Source organism: Hoplias malabaricus, chromosome 5 (assembly GCF_029633855.1).
Source record: "Hoplias malabaricus isolate fHopMal1 chromosome 5, fHopMal1.hap1, whole genome shotgun sequence".
NCBI classification, from domain to species: Eukaryota; Metazoa; Chordata; class Actinopteri; order Characiformes; family Erythrinidae; genus Hoplias; species Hoplias malabaricus.
This window is the reverse complement of record NC_089804.1, coordinates 49407010-49425674: the sequence shown is the minus strand read 5'-3', so window position 1 is coordinate 49425674 and position 18665 is coordinate 49407010. Positions and strand designations below refer to the sequence as shown.

General features: G+C 42.1%; 1 protein-coding gene across 1 annotated transcript in view; it reads right to left on the bottom strand.

The window, feature by feature from the left end:
- Positions 1-18665, bottom strand: part of agrn (agrin) — a 330093-nt gene that overhangs the window by 134977 nt on the left and 176451 nt on the right. Inside the window, exon 4 of the mRNA XM_066672367.1 lies at positions 16948-17163. Coding sequence (XP_066528464.1) covers positions 16948-17163 — 216 coding nt within the window. The remainder of the gene's footprint in view (positions 1-16947; positions 17164-18665) is intronic.

Below are 18665 nucleotides of genomic sequence, written 5' to 3'. Positions count from 1 at the left end.
ACAACGCTCCTGGAGTTGTGTGACTGCGACACTACCTGCTGAGCCACCGTGCCGCCCCTCTCAGAAGTTGTCTTAACTAATATTACCCCATGGGCCGCTAGGTGTGAAATATTGTGACTCTGGATTGAGCTGCTAATGAGCAATGGATGAAAGTGTGGGGAGAATCCTCTGTTGTGAAAGCCATTTAGAGGCCAGACATGACTTGTCTGAGGGTCTACACTTGTATTGAGGGAAAAGTCAGTTGTAAATTGGATGTTTCTTACTTGGCTATTGCTGTAACAAGTCTACAAAAGAAGCCCAAACTTTTCCCTTTCCCTTGAAGCTAGGGATAAGCTGAGGGTTGGAGTTATGGGAAGGGGGTTAGTCTAAGTTTTCCATGAAAGCATTCCACAGCTGAATTTGTATTTGCCTCCGTACTTCACCCGTCTGCTCTGATGAAATAAGTAAACAAGTATAGTAACATATGTGCACGCGTGAAGGGAAATAATGAGTGGGAAGCTGTAGGCGACGCTGGTTCTTTGCTCCTCTGCCTCACCTCTCTGAAGTCTCTCGCTATAAACTCTTTCTGTCACTCTTCCTCAGCTCTTGCCTCCAAAACAGTCTCTCTCTCTCTCTCTCTCTCTCTCTCTCACACACACACACACACATACAGACATTGTTTGGGGTTCTGCTGTGATGCAGAAGATATAGAAACACAGAGACAAAGTAGGGAAGACCTGTTCTGTACCTTTACTCACACATTCACTCACACACACACACACACCTTACACCCCCTCACTTTCCCTCTCCCTCTCCCACCAGTCGCTCCTGTCATCCCCACCACGGCTGGATGATTCATTCTTTTGATGTACTTCTTCAAAGGGCTTATTTGACTGCAGCTGTCTTCCTCTTTTACATGCTTCGCCGTTAGCCCTGAATACAGAAAATCGGGCACAAAAACTGATAATACAAGGCACTCCCACTGGATCTCAAAGGCCAGACACTCTGTGTATGTGTGTGTGTGTGTGTGTGTGTGTGTGTGTGCGCGCGTGTGTGTGCACGCGGGTGTGTAGTCCTGTAATTTTACTGACCCAAACCCAAACCCAGCAGGGAGTTCGGGAGGACCACAGGAGGCTAAACAAACCAACTCCTGGCTTGTGTTGCCTAGCACCAGAGGTGGGTGGAGTTACTCAAATCGAAACATATGCAAACATGGTTTACCATATTAGGATAGCAATAATGTTTATGCAAATTACATAATGAGGTCAGGTGTGTGTGTTTGGTCATGCTTTATATTTCTTTTAATTTTATTTCTTTATATTTTACTCAATGATATATTGGGGTTTTATTTATTTATTGGATTTTCTATGGGCAGCGCTGTGGTGCAGCAGGTAGTGTCTCAGTCACACAGCTCCAGGGTCAGGGTCCTCCGGGTGCTTCGGTTTCCTCCCACAGTCCAAAAACACGTTAGTAGCTGGATTGGAGACTCAAAAGTGTCCGTAGATGTGTGCGAGTGAATGTGTGAGTGTGTGTCACCTAGTGAAGGACTAGTGCCCCTCCAGGGTGTGTTCCTTCCTTGCGCCCGGTGATTCCGGGTAGGCTCCGGACCCACCACAACCATGAACAGTGGTTACAGACAATGAATGAATGAATGAATGAATAATTCGATTTTCTATTAAATGTCTATGTATTTTGACATCTGATGTTTTATTCTGGCAAAATAATGACTCCATTTAACACAATAATGAATATTACATTTTTATTCTCTAAATATAGACTTTATTCCTTGAAATATTGGCTTTAGCCTCAAAATGCCATATTTTACTGTTTACCAGCATCCTTAACTGCTGTCATAGTTTTCACTGCGCTCGTAGCAGTGGAAGCAGCTTGGAATGTGGTGTTTCAGGAACATATGCTGTGTCTGTGGATCTGAATTTGACTGGAAAATTAGCCCAGAGAAAAGAAGCATTGTTCTGCTTGTAAAACGACTCGGTAACAACCGTAGGCGCTTATTACAGCAGAGTGAACAATCAACAATAGCCCAGCTCCGCGAGACGCTGGACACAGGTCAGAGGATCGAATGCGGTCAGCATTAGGTTTGGTACCAGGGGTCAACAAAGTGTGGTGGTGAGAGAATGAATGGAACACAACCGACTGAGCTCAGAGTCTCCTTTCATTATATCTGTTTTCCTGTAGGAAAGGTGAATGCAAGTAAGGGGACACCTTTCTCTGTTTGCTTCGCACTGGAATAATGAAGAAATGTAGTCTAAGGGCAACGTTCTGCAGAAAAGATTGTTTTCCAACAAAATTTGAACACAATCAGGCACATTCGGAGGCAACTCATCCATCCCACAAGCCAGCACACAGTCTGCCACAGCACTCAAACAAAGACAAACTGACAATCACACAGTCACACACATGCGCACAGAAAAACACTTATATTAGCACTGCTGTTGGCTCCAAAGAAGATTCTGAAATGCAGAAGTTAGATTTAAGAGTTTCAGTGCTTCTTCTTCTCATCTCACGAGGTGGTCTCAGGTTAAATGCGACACTGGGATGTGGTGGAGGTGGTGGGGGGTGTATGGGAGTCCGCCATAATTTTAGCACATTAGCATTCATGTTTTAGCGTTTATAAAGCATCAGATAAAATGTGAATAACAGCAGGTTCTTAAGCTGTCTCCACATATCTGAATCTGCTAAGACTGGCAGTGTGCAGTGATCCAAATGTAAATGATAAAACCTCTAAAGGTGCTATTTCTGCGTTTTAATCTACTCTCTTCATAAAACAGCATGATCTTATAAATTTCATAATTCATTAGCTTTCATGTATATACATATATATATACACACCACACACACACACACACTTTCATTCTCCTTTCATTGTTACTCTTTTGAAGCCAAGACTTAGAAATCTGAGTGTACCCAACAATAAAGAGAGAAGATGGCTTCTATCAGTGAAAGAAAACACAGTAGCACAATTCAGTATGTTCTACACTTCAGAATGACTATATTATTATGGTTAGTGGTTACTATTATTATTGTATATAATGGTTATTATAGATAGTAAAGGAACAGGGAAAACTGCATTTCATTGGCTTGTACCTGAACTCTGCACAATGACAATAAAGTTGAACCTAATATAATCTAAATGGTGACACTGTTTGCCAAATAGTGAACCCACATCCATCTACACTGTTAAACCTCAGATTTGGCCAGATACTGACCATACTTTGTCTTCTCCATCAATTGGCATTAATCCTGTCACTTCAGCACATATCTGTTAACAGGTTTAACCGTTTAATGACTTTATATATACATTAATATATACATTATATACATTGGTGTGATCTTATTGTTTACCATGAAATTTTAGTAAGTTCTACATTTCATTAATGTCCCTCAAGGTCTTTACAACTTAAATAATAGCCATGATATAAACAGGATTTAAACCATTTACAACCATTTATTTTAAAGAGTAAGTTTATAAATCGTCAGTTGGCTTACATTTCCAGACATTTCCATTTGCTTTTCAAGTCATGACCAAGCCGTGCTGAAATCAGTATGTGTAGATAACTTTTATACTTTTAAAGGAATGGCAGAACTGCACTGTAAGAGCTGTGAGAGACCTACAGGAATAAGCAAAGATGAAAGTGAGAACTATATTTGCATGTATTATAGCTTATATATATCTCAATGCTATAGTTCTGTTAGATTCTCTATCATCAACAGACAAGAAGGCATAAGAGCTGTACAGAGAGATCCTCCACAGTCCTTGATGTGTCCTCCACCTAGCCAGAGGACGCTGAGAGCTGAGGAGAGGGTCAGCACAAAGCCGTCACCTCCCCGCCCCAAGCCATAATGGCATGGGCATTTTTCTGCCTGCATTAACCTAAGAGAGATGGGGCGAACACCCAGTGGCCAAGCTACTGTGTGATTATGGTAGCTCAACTCAGTGTGAACGTGTCTGCCCTAAGGGTGAAGTATTTTGAAGGAACATGTCTAAGTAGCTGATCACCTGAGACCCAAAGTTTGTGTTGTTTATTTTGCATAGAGAAATAAAATGGGAACCACTGGAGCAGTTGTACAAGGAGGTAAGGTCACCATGCCCCATGCCGTGTGTAATTTAGAGGGGTATTAAGCTCCCACACCCATCGCTGGGCTGTAGAATGGTAAGCCATTGTCCTCTGGAGTGATAGAGCACTATCCAGTATCTCTGGGATGAGCTGGAAGAGCTGGAGTGGGGTCTAATAGTGAATATTTGCATTTCATATCAGCCCTGTACATTAAACACTTATATATCAGAAGCTCATAATAGACATTTAAATAACACATCCTGTCCTGTGGACTTACAGCCTATCTTTGAATATCACTGGAGCCTGTTAGCCAAGCTCTGTGTCCAGCCTAACTCTAATGAGGACAAGAATATAGTCCAATTAGAAACAGAAAGACTGTTAACAGGAATAGAAAGAGTCTGCTGAGTCAGTCACTAAAACAGGAGTTTAATGGAACTAAAACGGCAGCTGGGACCTTGAGTGGATGAAGGCTAGTTGAGTGGATGCTGTTTTTTGAGTGGAGTGGGGGTGGGGGTGGGGGGGTGCAGTATGTTCTAATGTTATGTGGAACGGCATGCTTTGTATCAGAAGGAAATATGCTAAAACAGCACCTTTCAGGTCTCACCATAGTTTGCAGATAGCTGCAAAGACGAGTATTAGACGTTTGAAATGACATGGAAAGTGCTAGCGTGGAAATGACAGTCTGCAAAAAAATGGGATAGTCGGGGGCAATTGCACATCAGCTCAAGGTGTCAGCTAGAGTGGTGTGTATCCCACCAGGGAAGCCTTGTCTTGATGTGTATTGGTATATATTTGACTATGTGACCATTCCTAGGTGTATCAAATATAGGTCACTCTCCGCGTGTGTTCACGTGAGCTACTGGTATCTACCTGGAAGGAAACAAAAAATCAGCCTTAAGGGCAAATATTAAAAAAAAAAACTCACTGTGAGCTACCAGGCCTCTTTCCGATTGTTAATCCACACTGTATTTTACCGTAGAATGTGTGTGAGGTGCTTCTCACTGGAAGGCACAGTTATTGAATCTCCAAAAGAGTTGTTTTCTAAAGCTTAATTACACATTATTTACGGGAGTTTTATCACAGAAGCAATCATGGCCGGTCGAATGAAAGTGATATAAATGTTATAAAGGACAGAAAAACAATATAGAGGAAATCCACATTTTCCTGTTATTGAAAAGTTATCAGAAAACCCCACTGCAGCCCTAAAACACTGATTCTGATCCACAGGGAAAAGTGGGCATTTGTTTTTACTGTAAGACTCTGTAAAAAGTTTTACTGCAAAAAGTACTAGTACACTTTAATCTCAAAATATTCTGATGGTATTCTTTAGCTCTATTCATTTATGGTAACACATGGCAATCTAATCACCAATTAAATGAAAAAAAAAAAAAAAACAAATTGCGGCTTTCAATTGTGACATCACAATGTACTTGACATATATGGTGCTCAAAAGCTCAGCACCTCGTACCTAAAACACATTCCTGCATGGGTCCCTGGTCTTAAACCTAGGGTTAGGGTTAACCCCACTGTTTCTGTAAATCTTTGGGAATGTAACAATTTATGGAGACATAGTGCAACAGCACCCCCAGTGGATGGGAGCTTGCTTTGTGATCATAGAAAAATCAGAACATAAAAATGTTACAGACAAGTGGAGGCTGCTTTTATTTATATATGTACTAAATTTGGAGATTTCGTTGCCAGTGATTGAGCTCAGAAGCACAGAAAGGTCCTCTGGCCATGAAATGAGTTGAGTTTGCTTTCGGGATCCAGCACTACTCATCCAACATCAGTATCTGACCTCCCATGTCCTTGTGGCTGAACGCCATCTGAAATATTCAGACTAAAAGTGTGAAGCCTTCCCAGAGGAGTAGCAGTACGACAAACTCCATATTCTTAACTTTAATTTCACAGAACAAGCTCTTTAAGGTGGAAATGCATTTGCCGAGACGCAGGCCTGTGCACAGGCACGTGTTCTTCCAAAGGCTAGCTTTTGTGGATTAATGGAAAAAGAGAAGTCGCTGGCTAATCTACTGATGGAGCCGGAGAGTACAAAGAGACAGCAGGGTTATTATTCCGAAGCAAACAAGAGAGGTGGAGCAGCACAAGGATCAATTATCTGACAGTGGGCCGCGCAAGATATGAAAATGAACGTGACGCTCAATATCCATTACCTCCTGCTGCAAGCACACCTCGTGAAGAGGTAAACCACTTTAAAAAGCCTTTTTACAAGAGAGCTACATAAGGGGAGGCCGTGATTGCTTCCTTAGGATGTCTCCATCTATTCCATTTTGAGGCGCACAAAAAATTACTCCCACATTCAAATTCAAACAAACACGTATTGAGTGAGATTTTGAGGAAGCTCTGCGTGCTGTATACACAATACATTTTTATATACTCTAACAAAAGATATCATAATTATTTTTTATTTCCGAAGACATAAAAAAATAATACTAAAATAAAATAGCATTGTCTCTGAGCTGTTATTGTTACAGTGTCAGTCGTGCATCTGAACGAAGTGGAGGGAAAATAACAATGCATTATTCAGGCAAAGTCAAATGCATAAATACATGAGTAAAAAGTTGTAAAAAAGCAGCTCCTGTCTGCTATTAGAGGGGAAGTATGCAGGAAAAGCGTCTTTTTAATGCGCAGGGCCTGCTGTAATCTCCCTTATCTCTCTCCAGCAACGCGCCTGGTCCTTGTGAGGTGATCGGGGAGGAGAGGGGCAACAGAGGCAGGAGGAGAGAGGAAGAAAGAGAGACAGGATTTGTTTAACAAGTATCACTGCTCGCCAGCGGATGAGCAGCCGAGTGAGCCTCCGAGATAGCATTCAGAAACTCCATTATCATCCAAGGAGAAAGCCTCCATTCAGCAGTCCGCACACAAGTCTACAGGGGTGGGTTTGGGACACGGCCCTATAGAGTGTGTATAAGGCGGATATAGGTGTTTAAAATAAATTAAAAAAAAGGAAGAAGGAAGAAGAAGCCTGTTATTTATGTATGAGTGACCCCTCAGTCTCACCCCTCATTAATGCATGTCTCCTCCATCTCGTACATACAGAAGACCAGGCTCATCTCCGCCACTAAACTGGATTACGCTGTAGAGGATAAGCATGGGCCACATTTGTCCAGTGCACAATACTGTAGGATGTGTACAGAACAAGCTAAATCTAATATTGTTATTTACTTTTAATCCGTTCTGATGCTCTTTGATACAGTTCCATTACACTCTCCATTTAGAGGCTGCATTAGTTGGCCACATCGATGGCCCAGTCCCTGTGATGTCTTCGTATGACGAAGGACTGCAGGTCTTCAGCCAGAGAGCCACGGCCAGCAGACGTCAGCCGGACTAAATATAGTCAGCTGAGAGTCGGAGGGACAGAGAGGAGATCCTCCAACAGATGGAGTGGGGAAGAAGAGGAGGAGCTGGAGATGAGTGTGAATAGAGTCCCATGTCACACAGACAGGTGAGCGAGTGTGTGTGTGTGTGGGAGAGTGAGAGAGTAGCTTCACAATCTCACACACAGACACACACACACACACAAACACATCCCCTTCCAACACTCTACTTCCCCTCATTCACAGGCCGACACACACACACACACACACATCCACACACTGAGGCGAGAGTGAAAACTCATTTGTGGAATCATTGTCGGCCATGCAGATGTCACCTGGAGGCCGGCAGCGTCTGAGTAAAGAGCCATCATGAGGAACAATCAGGCAGCGGAGCGGCAGAGACTCCGCTTTCTCTCCCAGTCACGTCCTGCCGGGTCCGGTCACACACACCAGCCCCTGCCCTTTAACCAGCCTTTAACCAGTTCCATCCATCACATCGCTGCTCACTCATGACCACAAAATAATAACTTCATGACCGACTATATGACTTCTAAAGTGTGGATCCAGCTACTTTTTTAAAGGGGACATATTACACCCTTTTCCCCAATAATTAACACAGTCCCCTTGTGGCAAAATACCACAAGGATCAAACCCCACAGCAGCGTTCTTCAATTGTCTAAACAGCCCTGTTTGGAATGGCCATTTTCAGCACCTGTTCCTTTAAATGAAAATGAGCCACCGCTCAAATTAGCGCCAGAACCCAGGGGTGAGGTGTGGATTTTAGCCATTTTCACTTTGTTTTCTTTCCTTTCCATCTCAGTAAAATCCCCTGGACTCGTGTTCCTTTTGCTTCATTTAAATTTGTCTTTGGGCTCTCACATAAACAGGGGTCCAGGGCTGTGATTGGACATATTTTCGGGCACAGAAATGAAACGCTGTATTTTACACTTGGCATAATCTTTCAATCTGTCAGTGCTGAGAGAACTTCAATCATTTCCAAAACATCTTAAAATCAAAGGCTTATATTAAGCTCTGCTTTTCTCCTAAGAAGGGTTTAGGAGGAAGGATTCAGACCCTGGTGATCCTTCATTAATGCAGCGTTGAGATATGTTTTATTTCTCCTGAGACAAAGAGGAGTTGATCTAACGAAATACAGTTTTCCTTTGGGATAACATAGAGCTTCTAGCCATCGTGTTAACACACACACACACACACAACAGTAATGCTTACATCATCACATACTGGCCTCCAACAGCTATGGAAAGATTGCAGTGAGGATTTGGTGGCACTCAGCCTGGTACGGCAACTGGATAACTAGTTTTAGATCACAAAGGCCATGGGTGTTGCTCCATCACTACAGTCCAAACCTGAGGGGCATTCTACCCACCTCTAGCTCATATGTGGCTGTTTCAAACCATCCCACTTCATTAGAAGCTCTTTCATATAGATTATACAAGCTATACCGGCAGAATCGAACTTCAGTGCCCATAACAGGTGCACTTTTAAGTAGCTGAACTCACTAATTTCAGTCATAGAGTGTGTGCCCTAAGGAGGATTTGTGTGAATTAGATTCTTGGCCATGGCTTTAAGCCACATGGACTGCTGACAGAACTTTCCAGGATGTGTGCGCACAGCCCATGTAATCTCCATAGAAGAGCACTGTCAGTAAAATGGGATTCTTAAGCGGCCGTACACAGCCCTAAGATCACGACGCACAATGTCAAACGTCAGCCAGAGGGGTGCGAAGCTCCTTCACACAGGACCAGGGAGCAGAGAAATTGTGTTTCTTTGTTGTGATGAATCTCTGAAAAGCTTTGGGATGAGCCGGAGTGCCGTTTGTGAGCCAGACCTAATCGCCCAATACCAGCGCCTGACCTCACTAATGCTCCTGTGGCTGAAAGAAAGTGGCGAGGCTTCTCGGAAGAGCAGAGGCTGTTATTGCTGTAAAGAGGGGGGACAAACTCCTAAATAATAGTCTTTATTTCAGAAGAAACAGAGGACAAACAGACACACAAAGTTGGTTGCATTTTCCTTTTCCCAGAATCCTTAGTGATCCTTAGTTCTGGTGTTGGCCAGTCCAGTGATCGGAGGACGTCTGCAATCGGTCTTCATTTTTGTCTATTCCCTTTTGGCAGTAATGGTTTCTTCACAGTTTAACATGTGAGTGGAGCGCGGAACGTGACTGACTTCTATTTATAAGATAAATGCTTTAAAAGAGACATACTCTTCTTACACAGGTTAAGACACGTGGCCCTGGTTATGTGTTTTACTTTATTTAACACCTATTTTTTTCCTCCTCTTACATAAATATGGGTCTAGAGCTGTGATTGGAGATTGGACAATAATTGGGGGGCAGACTTGGCCTATGAATATGCACTGAATACGTGTTTTTTACCAGTAATATGTCACCTTTAGGGCGGCACGGTGGCGCAGTCACACAGCTCCAGAGGCCTGGAGGTTGTGGGTTCGATTCCCGCTCCTGGGTGAATGTCTGTGAGGAGTTGGTGTGTTCTCCCTGTGTCTGCGTGGGTTGCTCCGGTTTCCTCCCACAGTCCAAAAACACACGTTGGTAGGTGGATTGGCGACTCCAAAGTGTCCGAGTGTGTGAGTGAATATGTGTGTGTGTGTTGCCCTGTGAAGGACTGGCGCCCCCTCCAGGGTCTATTCCCGCCTTGCGCCCTATGATTCCAGGTAGGATTCCAGGTACCCTGAACTGGATAAGCGCTTACAGATAATGAATGAATGAATATCGATATTGATAATTATATTGTATCTACCAAAATTAAGAAACATATCGCAATATCAATTTTGACCACATCGTCCCACCCTACTTTAGGTATTTTTTTAAGTACAGTTTGGTGTTCTATCCGGTCTTGGACACGGTTTTAGGAGTCCAATTTTCTCTACTATCTCCTTTAATAAATTTCAATTAATTTAATGTAATTAGACTTTTTTTATTATTATTATTTCACAAGTGAACATCTCGTCTCCTCTTTCAGTATTTAAAAGCCATTGTAACTGGTACATTTACAAACTGAAATGTGGTCTCTGATGGTAGAGGCACTTAACAAGCTGCTAACTCAATGTGGTACATATTAACCCGCCCTAAGCTGTATTAACCATCCCTCCATCCCAGCTTTTGTTTTTTCAGGACGAACTGTGCACTGATCGCATTTTTGTAGCTTCTAAAAGAAATTATGCAGCGCCTCCACTGTAGGGATCATTATAAGAACCCTCCCTCAGGGCGAACTGGAAACTGTGCCTTCATATTGACTGGATTTTGTGTTCTGAAGAGAAATCATATACTCCTGTGTCTCTGGGGATGTCTCACCTCCTGTAGCTGCTCTATGGGGAAGATCTGCAGCAGAGCTATTACTACCACAGGCATCCACAGCTGCTGTTACTCCTCATACACCAACACCTCGCAATGTGACAAGTGTGCAATGACAGTGAGAGAGAGAGAGATAGGGGAGACGAATGCTTGGGCTGGGTATCTGTGTGTGTGAGTGTGTGTGGACATGAATAATGATATTTCTCATTAAATCTATAGACATGTTATTGTTTAATTTATATTATCATCTGTATCAATATTTATTCTCAATAAACACTACTGGTATTAACTTAGCATTCAAAGGCTCAATCTCTTAACTGTTTACACCCCACCGGAATTGTAGAACACTCTTGTTTTCATATTTACAGGCTCACTGAATCATACATTTGATTAAAAAAAAAAACAAGCAGAGCATTGTAAAGCCTGAAAACTGCTATTCCGATCTGCCTTAGAGCTTTGTGTGTGTGTGTGTGTGTGTGTGTGTTTTCAACTACGTCCTCAAATCCCGTCCTCAGGTAACGGATCTGTGAGAAATGAAGCGTACATCCTCAATTAAGGAACATTGCTTTGACTGTCAATAGAAGGACAAACACATCGATTTCCCCATTAGAGGCTTACTACAGCACGCAGGCAAATATCCTCATTTGGGGGAAAGACGTCAACAGCCTAAGGATGAAGCTGACACTAGGCCACCCCTTTGCGAGATCCTGTAGATCCTGCGTTATCAACAATACAAAAGCCTATTCCAAAAGTAGGGAGGCTATTTATATTTATAAATAGTTTATAACCAGGTTTATAAGAGTGCACTAAACTTCGTTGGCTGATATTTTATTACTGTCTGATACATGAGTGTATTATTAGAATTTAAGTGTGTGATATAGGAAGTATGGCTTATTGTAGCACAGGCTGGTGCCACATCGCTGCTCCTGTCACGAACAGAGCCATGAACTCCAGTGGTAGGCATTTAGTTCAATATAAAAAAATAAAGAAATCAGGTTTTTGGACAGCCAGAGTGGACATCACCAGAACCGCCAATGAGGGTCACTAGGCTGTGATTACGTTTGGAAGTGGCTCTGCAGAAGTGTGTCTTCTCAGTGGTTGATAACACCAGCTGATTGATGCATTTCTTAATGAATAAGTCCAATATCAGCTGATATTCTGGAGATACAGTGTCTGGTTCTGACATGTCAGTGTATAACATCTATTTTATCTTATATAGATTATGTCATGGTTATGTACACTACATCAATCAATGATCATTTCTTGATCCACTTTTAATCTCAAGCTTATTTAATACCCAGATTTATTACATATCATACCACTGTCACAGATTCCTTCTTCACCAGGTATTTAAAAAAAACACTGGAGAAGACACATACTAATTGTATTAGGAAGTTTTTTAAAAGCTGCAGCGAGAGAGAGAGAGAGAGAGAGAGAGAGAATGCAGCAGTAACAGTCAGTAGTTTTGGGAATTGCTCAGTGAACACACAGCTCAGTTGCAGTCATGATCAATCCAGCCATTGATCCTGCGGTCCAGTCCACTGCCCTGCTGCTCTTCTGTCCATCCAGTACTGCCCCTTGCACGTGCACTGAGGCTTACTGATCCTCTTACACACACACACACACACACACACCCAACCGTCCACAATGTCACACAACACCAAGCCCCTGAACAAGAGGAGACCCTATGAGCACCTACATTCAGCGCCATCAGAATCGTAGTAGACTAGCTGTCCCACCCGTGGAGAGTCTGAAATATTAGTGTTGTTTTACTATACATATAAATGTAATGAGAATAAGAATATATTTATTATCGTACTTACACAGTAAGAATTATATGTGCGCGTATATTCTTTTTATTGATTCCAGCTATTTGATGGAAAACTCCATATATAAATATCTCCCCAGACTCAAAATTAAATAGTGAGGAAACAACTACTGAAATAAAACACACTAAAGCTGAACATCTTAAAGCTGATTTTAAATAATTATATTTTGTAGAGATGCACCGATTTAGAATTTTTGGGGCTGATATGCATTCATTCATTCATTCATCATCTGTAAACCCTTATCCAGTTCAGGGTCGCAGTGGGTCCAGAGAATCATTGGGCGCAAGGCAGGAATACACCCTGGGCAACACACACACACATTCACACCTACGGACACTTTTGAGTCGCCAATCCACCTACCAACCTGTGTTTTTGGACTGTGGGAGGAAACCGGAGCATCCAGAGGAAACCCACGCGGACACAGGGAGAACACACTATACTCCTCAGTCACCCAGGGCAGGAGTCGAACCCACAACCTCCAGGCCCCTGGAGCTGTGTGACTGCGACACTACCCCTATTGCACCACCCTGAGGCTGATATGATAACCAATAATTAGCATTTACTAGTACCATTATATACCACTACATTGCGATACCAATATTAATAACCAGTCATTGTATCTTTTTGTAATTAAAGCAAAGTCAAACTGCATTAAAGCAAAGTCTTTTTTATCACAGGTTGTCATAGGACAAGCCTTTTCTTCAGTATTTGTACATATCTGTAGTTTTTCATTTTATCGTTTAAGTTTATTAGTTGTAGTTCATTTATATTTTTATCAATGGTTTACAGCTGGTTCCGCAGGAATGGTTTCTAGAGGGGCACTAATTAGTGCAGCACCAGGTATGATTTGGAGAGAGTGTTTGAGTGAGTGTTTGTAATCATTTCTCAACGTGTTTCAGTAATAAATACAGAAACTGAATGAATCTATATCTATTTTCATGTGTTTTATATAAGAAGGGCTCCTGCGCTGCGGTGGTTGAGGGTATCTTTGTTGTTGTTAACCTGCTGTGTGTGTTTACACCACTAAATGTGTGTGCATGTAAATGTGTGCATGTACTAAGCTGATATTTTAAATTAGATGTCACCACAGATAAAGTTCTCTATAGAAACTGTGAAAACCTTCCTCACGGCAGACACAGTTGTGTATTTACAGGTGTTATATTGGATTCCCTGCTTGAACAGAAACACCAAACTACATCAGTAAAAAGTCCTTGGGCAAGACTCCTAACATGGCTTTCGCAGACATCAGTACCATGACCAAAACGTTAACTCGTTCTGGATAAAAATGTCTGCCAAAAGCAGACATGTGTGGGTGAATTTCTCTGCGAATACATCTCTTCAGTTAATCAGAAATACACAGCATTGATTAAAAGCATCTAACCGAGTGCTCTACTTGCTCCGATGTTGTTGCTAGAAACTAATAAACCGCATGCAAAGAAGCGTTTCAAAGAACATATACACACCATGGGGGAAATGATGAGGAATAAAACAGTGTGGTCTCTCTGTATCTCCTTCCCTGATGTTCTTTCTGTCCTTGCTGACCACCACTGTCCTTTAGAAGACCCAGCATCCACTCTCCTGCTAGTTAGAGCTCAGTCAGCGGAGGGAGGAGCGGACGGCCCGTGGAGATGGAGACGCTGTACCCGTTTCATCACGATGGTGATGAGGAGGCTGCCGTCCATTATTTGCCCACTGGGCGCCCAGGAGTGACTTACCATGAAGCGGTATGTTAATCAGGCATTAGTGCAGGGAGCAAGAGGCACGCTTTGTGTGTTTGTGAATGGGTAGGAGAGATAGGACAGGGAGGTAGGCCTTCCCTCTCACTGCCCCCGCTGTATCCGGCATGAGAGGCAGCTAATTAGAGCTGGACGTCCTGTTCCACAAGGCTCGGTAATTGCTGCTTATGCTGGTCAGCCTGGTAGACGTAGGACGCTACTTAATCACGGGGTTAGGCTTCAACAAGCATCGCACGCCATTACCGAGAAACACAAACACACACACACACATACATACACACCCACACACAGGCAAACTAAACACACTCCACTCCAGTGGCAGGCTGGCAGACCACCCCTCACTCTCTGCCCAGGAAGTCCCACCCACATTTAAGCCCATCATGAATATGTTAATGCTTGATTATTACTGGGAACAGCACTACTGTGTAAGTGGTCATGGAAATCATTCGTATCCTTGTCGGGTTGGCGTTCTGAAAGCATGATTTTAACGGCAGTGGCCTAAGACTTTTGGAGCATTAATATCCGACGACCTTCATAAATATTACACACATTATATAGTGTTGTAATAACTGTGTAGTTACATATTAACAAACCATTTGACAATAAAGCAAATAAAACTGGTTACAGATTAATTACTAATGCAGCTGTGTAACCATACACATCTGTACCAACTTATTGACTCGTGCCAGTGTATGGGATTGTTACTACGTAACACAGTTGATACACTACTTACTATTTTTGGTTGTATCAGTTCATACACTTTATCTTTAAAGAATAAGGGCAACTGTGAGTGGTCCATAGAGACAGCTCTGATGCTCAAGTCCCCATCAGATCATCAGCTAGACCCTAAATACTCTGCTCTGTTCGTCAGAGTTAGTTTCGATGTTACACAGCACCTTCAGCTTCATTCGGTAAGAGTTGGTCCACACACCTTACCACTGCAGCCCAAAATCCCACATTTTGAAGGGTTTGGTTCCTTAGGCTCATGATGTAAGAAAACCCTGTCTGTCTGAATCCGCCTGATTGGAACACTGCAGTTTCTCAGCGGAAACGCTCAGCCTGCTCGACTGATTATTCCGCTCATGAGAAGTCTTCCCACAAATAAGCGACATTTCATAGACATGTTAACAAGGGACTACACTTGATTTCTACTGGAGGGGCTCTGCGGCAGCCACTATGTTTTATTTAAGCCGCAGCTGTAAAGATGACAAACGGACACCATCCCCAACATCTGCAAGCGAGGAGGATTTTCCGAAGTTAACCAGCTGTTTAAATGCCTGCATTGTGAAGCATTGTGAAGAGGGAAATGAACAGATCCCACCACTAAGGCTTAACATTTGCATGCAGAATCTGAGTGCTCAACTATTGCAATTACAGAGCATTCAAAGCAGAGACAAAGTACTTAACGTGTGTTAGAGCAACTTGAAATGTGAAAGTATTGTATTCAAAGCATCACAAAAGGGCGACAGTCCAAAAAAACGTATCACTGAAAAATGAAAGGATTTTACTGTAGCAGGAAGCTTAAAATATACTGCAGAAATTGGAATTCTTTTAACTTAAAGTGAGCATAGTGTGAATGAATATTTGAAATTTTACTATTACATATATAGACATATAGTGTATATATTTTTTTGACATCTGTAATATGTACAGATATGCTTTTCTGTCTGGAACTCTGCTAACCATGCGTTAAGTCTATGTCAATTCTGTGTCACAGCTAGGGATGGGCGATACGGCCCTAAAAATGATATCACGATATTTCAGGGTATATTTTTGGTGATATGACAAAACACTGAATAATACTTTTATTAACACACTACTGCAACAAAAAACTGCTATATTAATATTAATTATTCATTCATTCATTATCTGTAAGCGCTTATCCAATTCAGGGTCGCGGTGGATTCAGAGTCTACCTGGAATCATTGGGCGCAAGGCAAGAATACACCCTGGAGGGGGCGCCAGTCCTTCACAGGGCCATATTAATATTAATTAATGTTTTTATTTATTAAAAAGTTTTATTTTACTACAAATGTTTCGAACATTCAAAAGACGTGACAAAACACTGTAAACATTTACTTATTTTGAAAACGTCAGTAACTTACGAAGATTCTGGTTTTGTATAAAAAAAATATAGGATAAATATCATCCAAACAACCAACGTGCAGAAAATGTAGTGTGCATAAAAAAAAAACAGCAAATGTAAACACTTATTTGCCTAAACGACTCGTGTAAAGAATGCACGCTATAATTATGTCTAACTGATGACATCATTACGTAAACAAGTCTGATGTCACTATTATCATGATATCGTTTTTTGCATCGTTTTAAAAATGATGATGATATTATCAACCGATACGAAATTGTACAGCTCTAGTCACTGCTGACATTTTCAAAACAAAACATTTTCCAAATGTCACTGATATCAAAATCCATGTGACATCACAATTCCAAATGAAATAAGAGATGCTGTGATTTCTGACAGGACTCCAGGCCTGATCTTCACTGACCCAGAGCCATGCTGCGTTCTTTTTCTAATACACTGTAAACTGGTCTTAGCCGCCATGTTTGAACATACAGACAACATAGGCTTGCAGTGACTGTGTGTGTGTGTGTGTGTGTGTGCGCACCAAACTCAAAAACCAAGCAGACTGGACTTACCACAGGGTCCTTTGCGCATGACTTTGATGCGTCTCTGCATGCTGCACTGGGCCTTCTCCAGCTCACACTCGTTGCTGTAGGTGGAGGAGTCTGACCCACACACCGGAGCCACCACGGATGGACAGGTCACCTTCTTACACACGCAGTCTCCTTTCGAAGGGTCAGCGGCGTCCCTCTCACACACCGCCCCGAAACCGCACAGCTTCCCTCGGCAGCCTGCAGACAAACAGCAGCTCAATCAGCAGCAGAAAATTACAATCAGAGTCAAAAAAAGAAAAGAAAAGAAAAGAAAAACACCACCTCTCAGGAAATTAATTCCTTGAGCATGATTCTGATTGTGCTGAAGCACATCACACAGGAAAGGAATAATCAGCAAATAAGAGTCTCGCATTAATCTCGGGTTCACATCGCACATGCATACACTGGTGTTTTTTAATACTGTGCCTGGGAGTGGATTTTATATCCCATATGTACTCTACTATATCATATGTAATAATAATATCACACATGTATCATATTTAAATGGCCGTTTGCATATGTAAATAAGTACCAATATGTAATATGAATTTGTTATTGATATGTGAAGGCAGTTATATGTAATAAAATTGTATAATATAGTTGCAAATGGAAAAAATAATTGCTCTGGGCACATTTGGAATTTCTATTGATCCCGTTTTTATGAAGTTTTGAGACTATGTAAAGGGCAGCTGGCTTTTTCAAAACATACAAAGTAACTCAGTCGGATAAAAGTGTGAGTTATGCATTGTGTGCACGTTGAAGTTCACCTGACCATCGAAGAACAGTGTGAAAGGGGGCTAAAAGTGTGCAGAGCAACAGATGGACTGCGATCTGTATGTGCGGACCTACAAGGTGCTTCTTTTGGTAATCGATCAGAAGTTGTTTTTGCCTTTTAAATTAATAAAGACATTTTAAAAATCCTTTCACGAGGTCACAAGGTTCCTGAAGAGCGCTGGATGAAATCCTGAGCTAGACACTGCTCTTGGATGTTTTGTCTATGATTTTCCTTCAAGGTTAAGACACTTTTGTCCCGATACTGTACAAAAATAAAAAATAAAAACAGACAGAGACATAGCTATTGCACCCTCCATAGTCTACACACAGCAGTGGAGCAGCAGAATGAAGTCATTCTGAATCATAATGGGAAGAAATTATAGAGTCATCTATGGGAACACTAATGGCAACTGAGTCCATCTCGCCCCCTCTGGCCTTTCTCTCTCTTTCTCTCTCTCTCTCTCTCTCTCTCTCTCTCTCACCCCTCTCTCTCTCTCTCTCTCTCTCTCTCTCTCTCTTTCTCTCTCTCTATCTCTCTCTCTCTCTCTCTCTTATCAGTGCTTCTCAGGCCAGGTGGAGACTGGAGGGGCATGACCACTACATGGGTACATCTAGTGTCTGTCCAGTTGTTCCTCATGGGCTTCAACCATTTCATACACACACACACACACACACACACACACACAGCCTTAGTGTCAATTCTCCTTGTGTGGTATCCAGCCCTGACAGGTGTGTGTTCATGTCTGTGTTAATTCCAGGGAGATAACACCCCGCCCCTCTCTCACCCCACCCCTCCCCATTTTTATTCCTCCATCTCCTGCCCCTCCATTATTTCTCTGGGTTGTTGAACACAGTCCTGTAACTGTCAGGGTGTTGTTGCTGAAATATAAATTACATCATTTTTAACCAGTAAACCATTAATAACT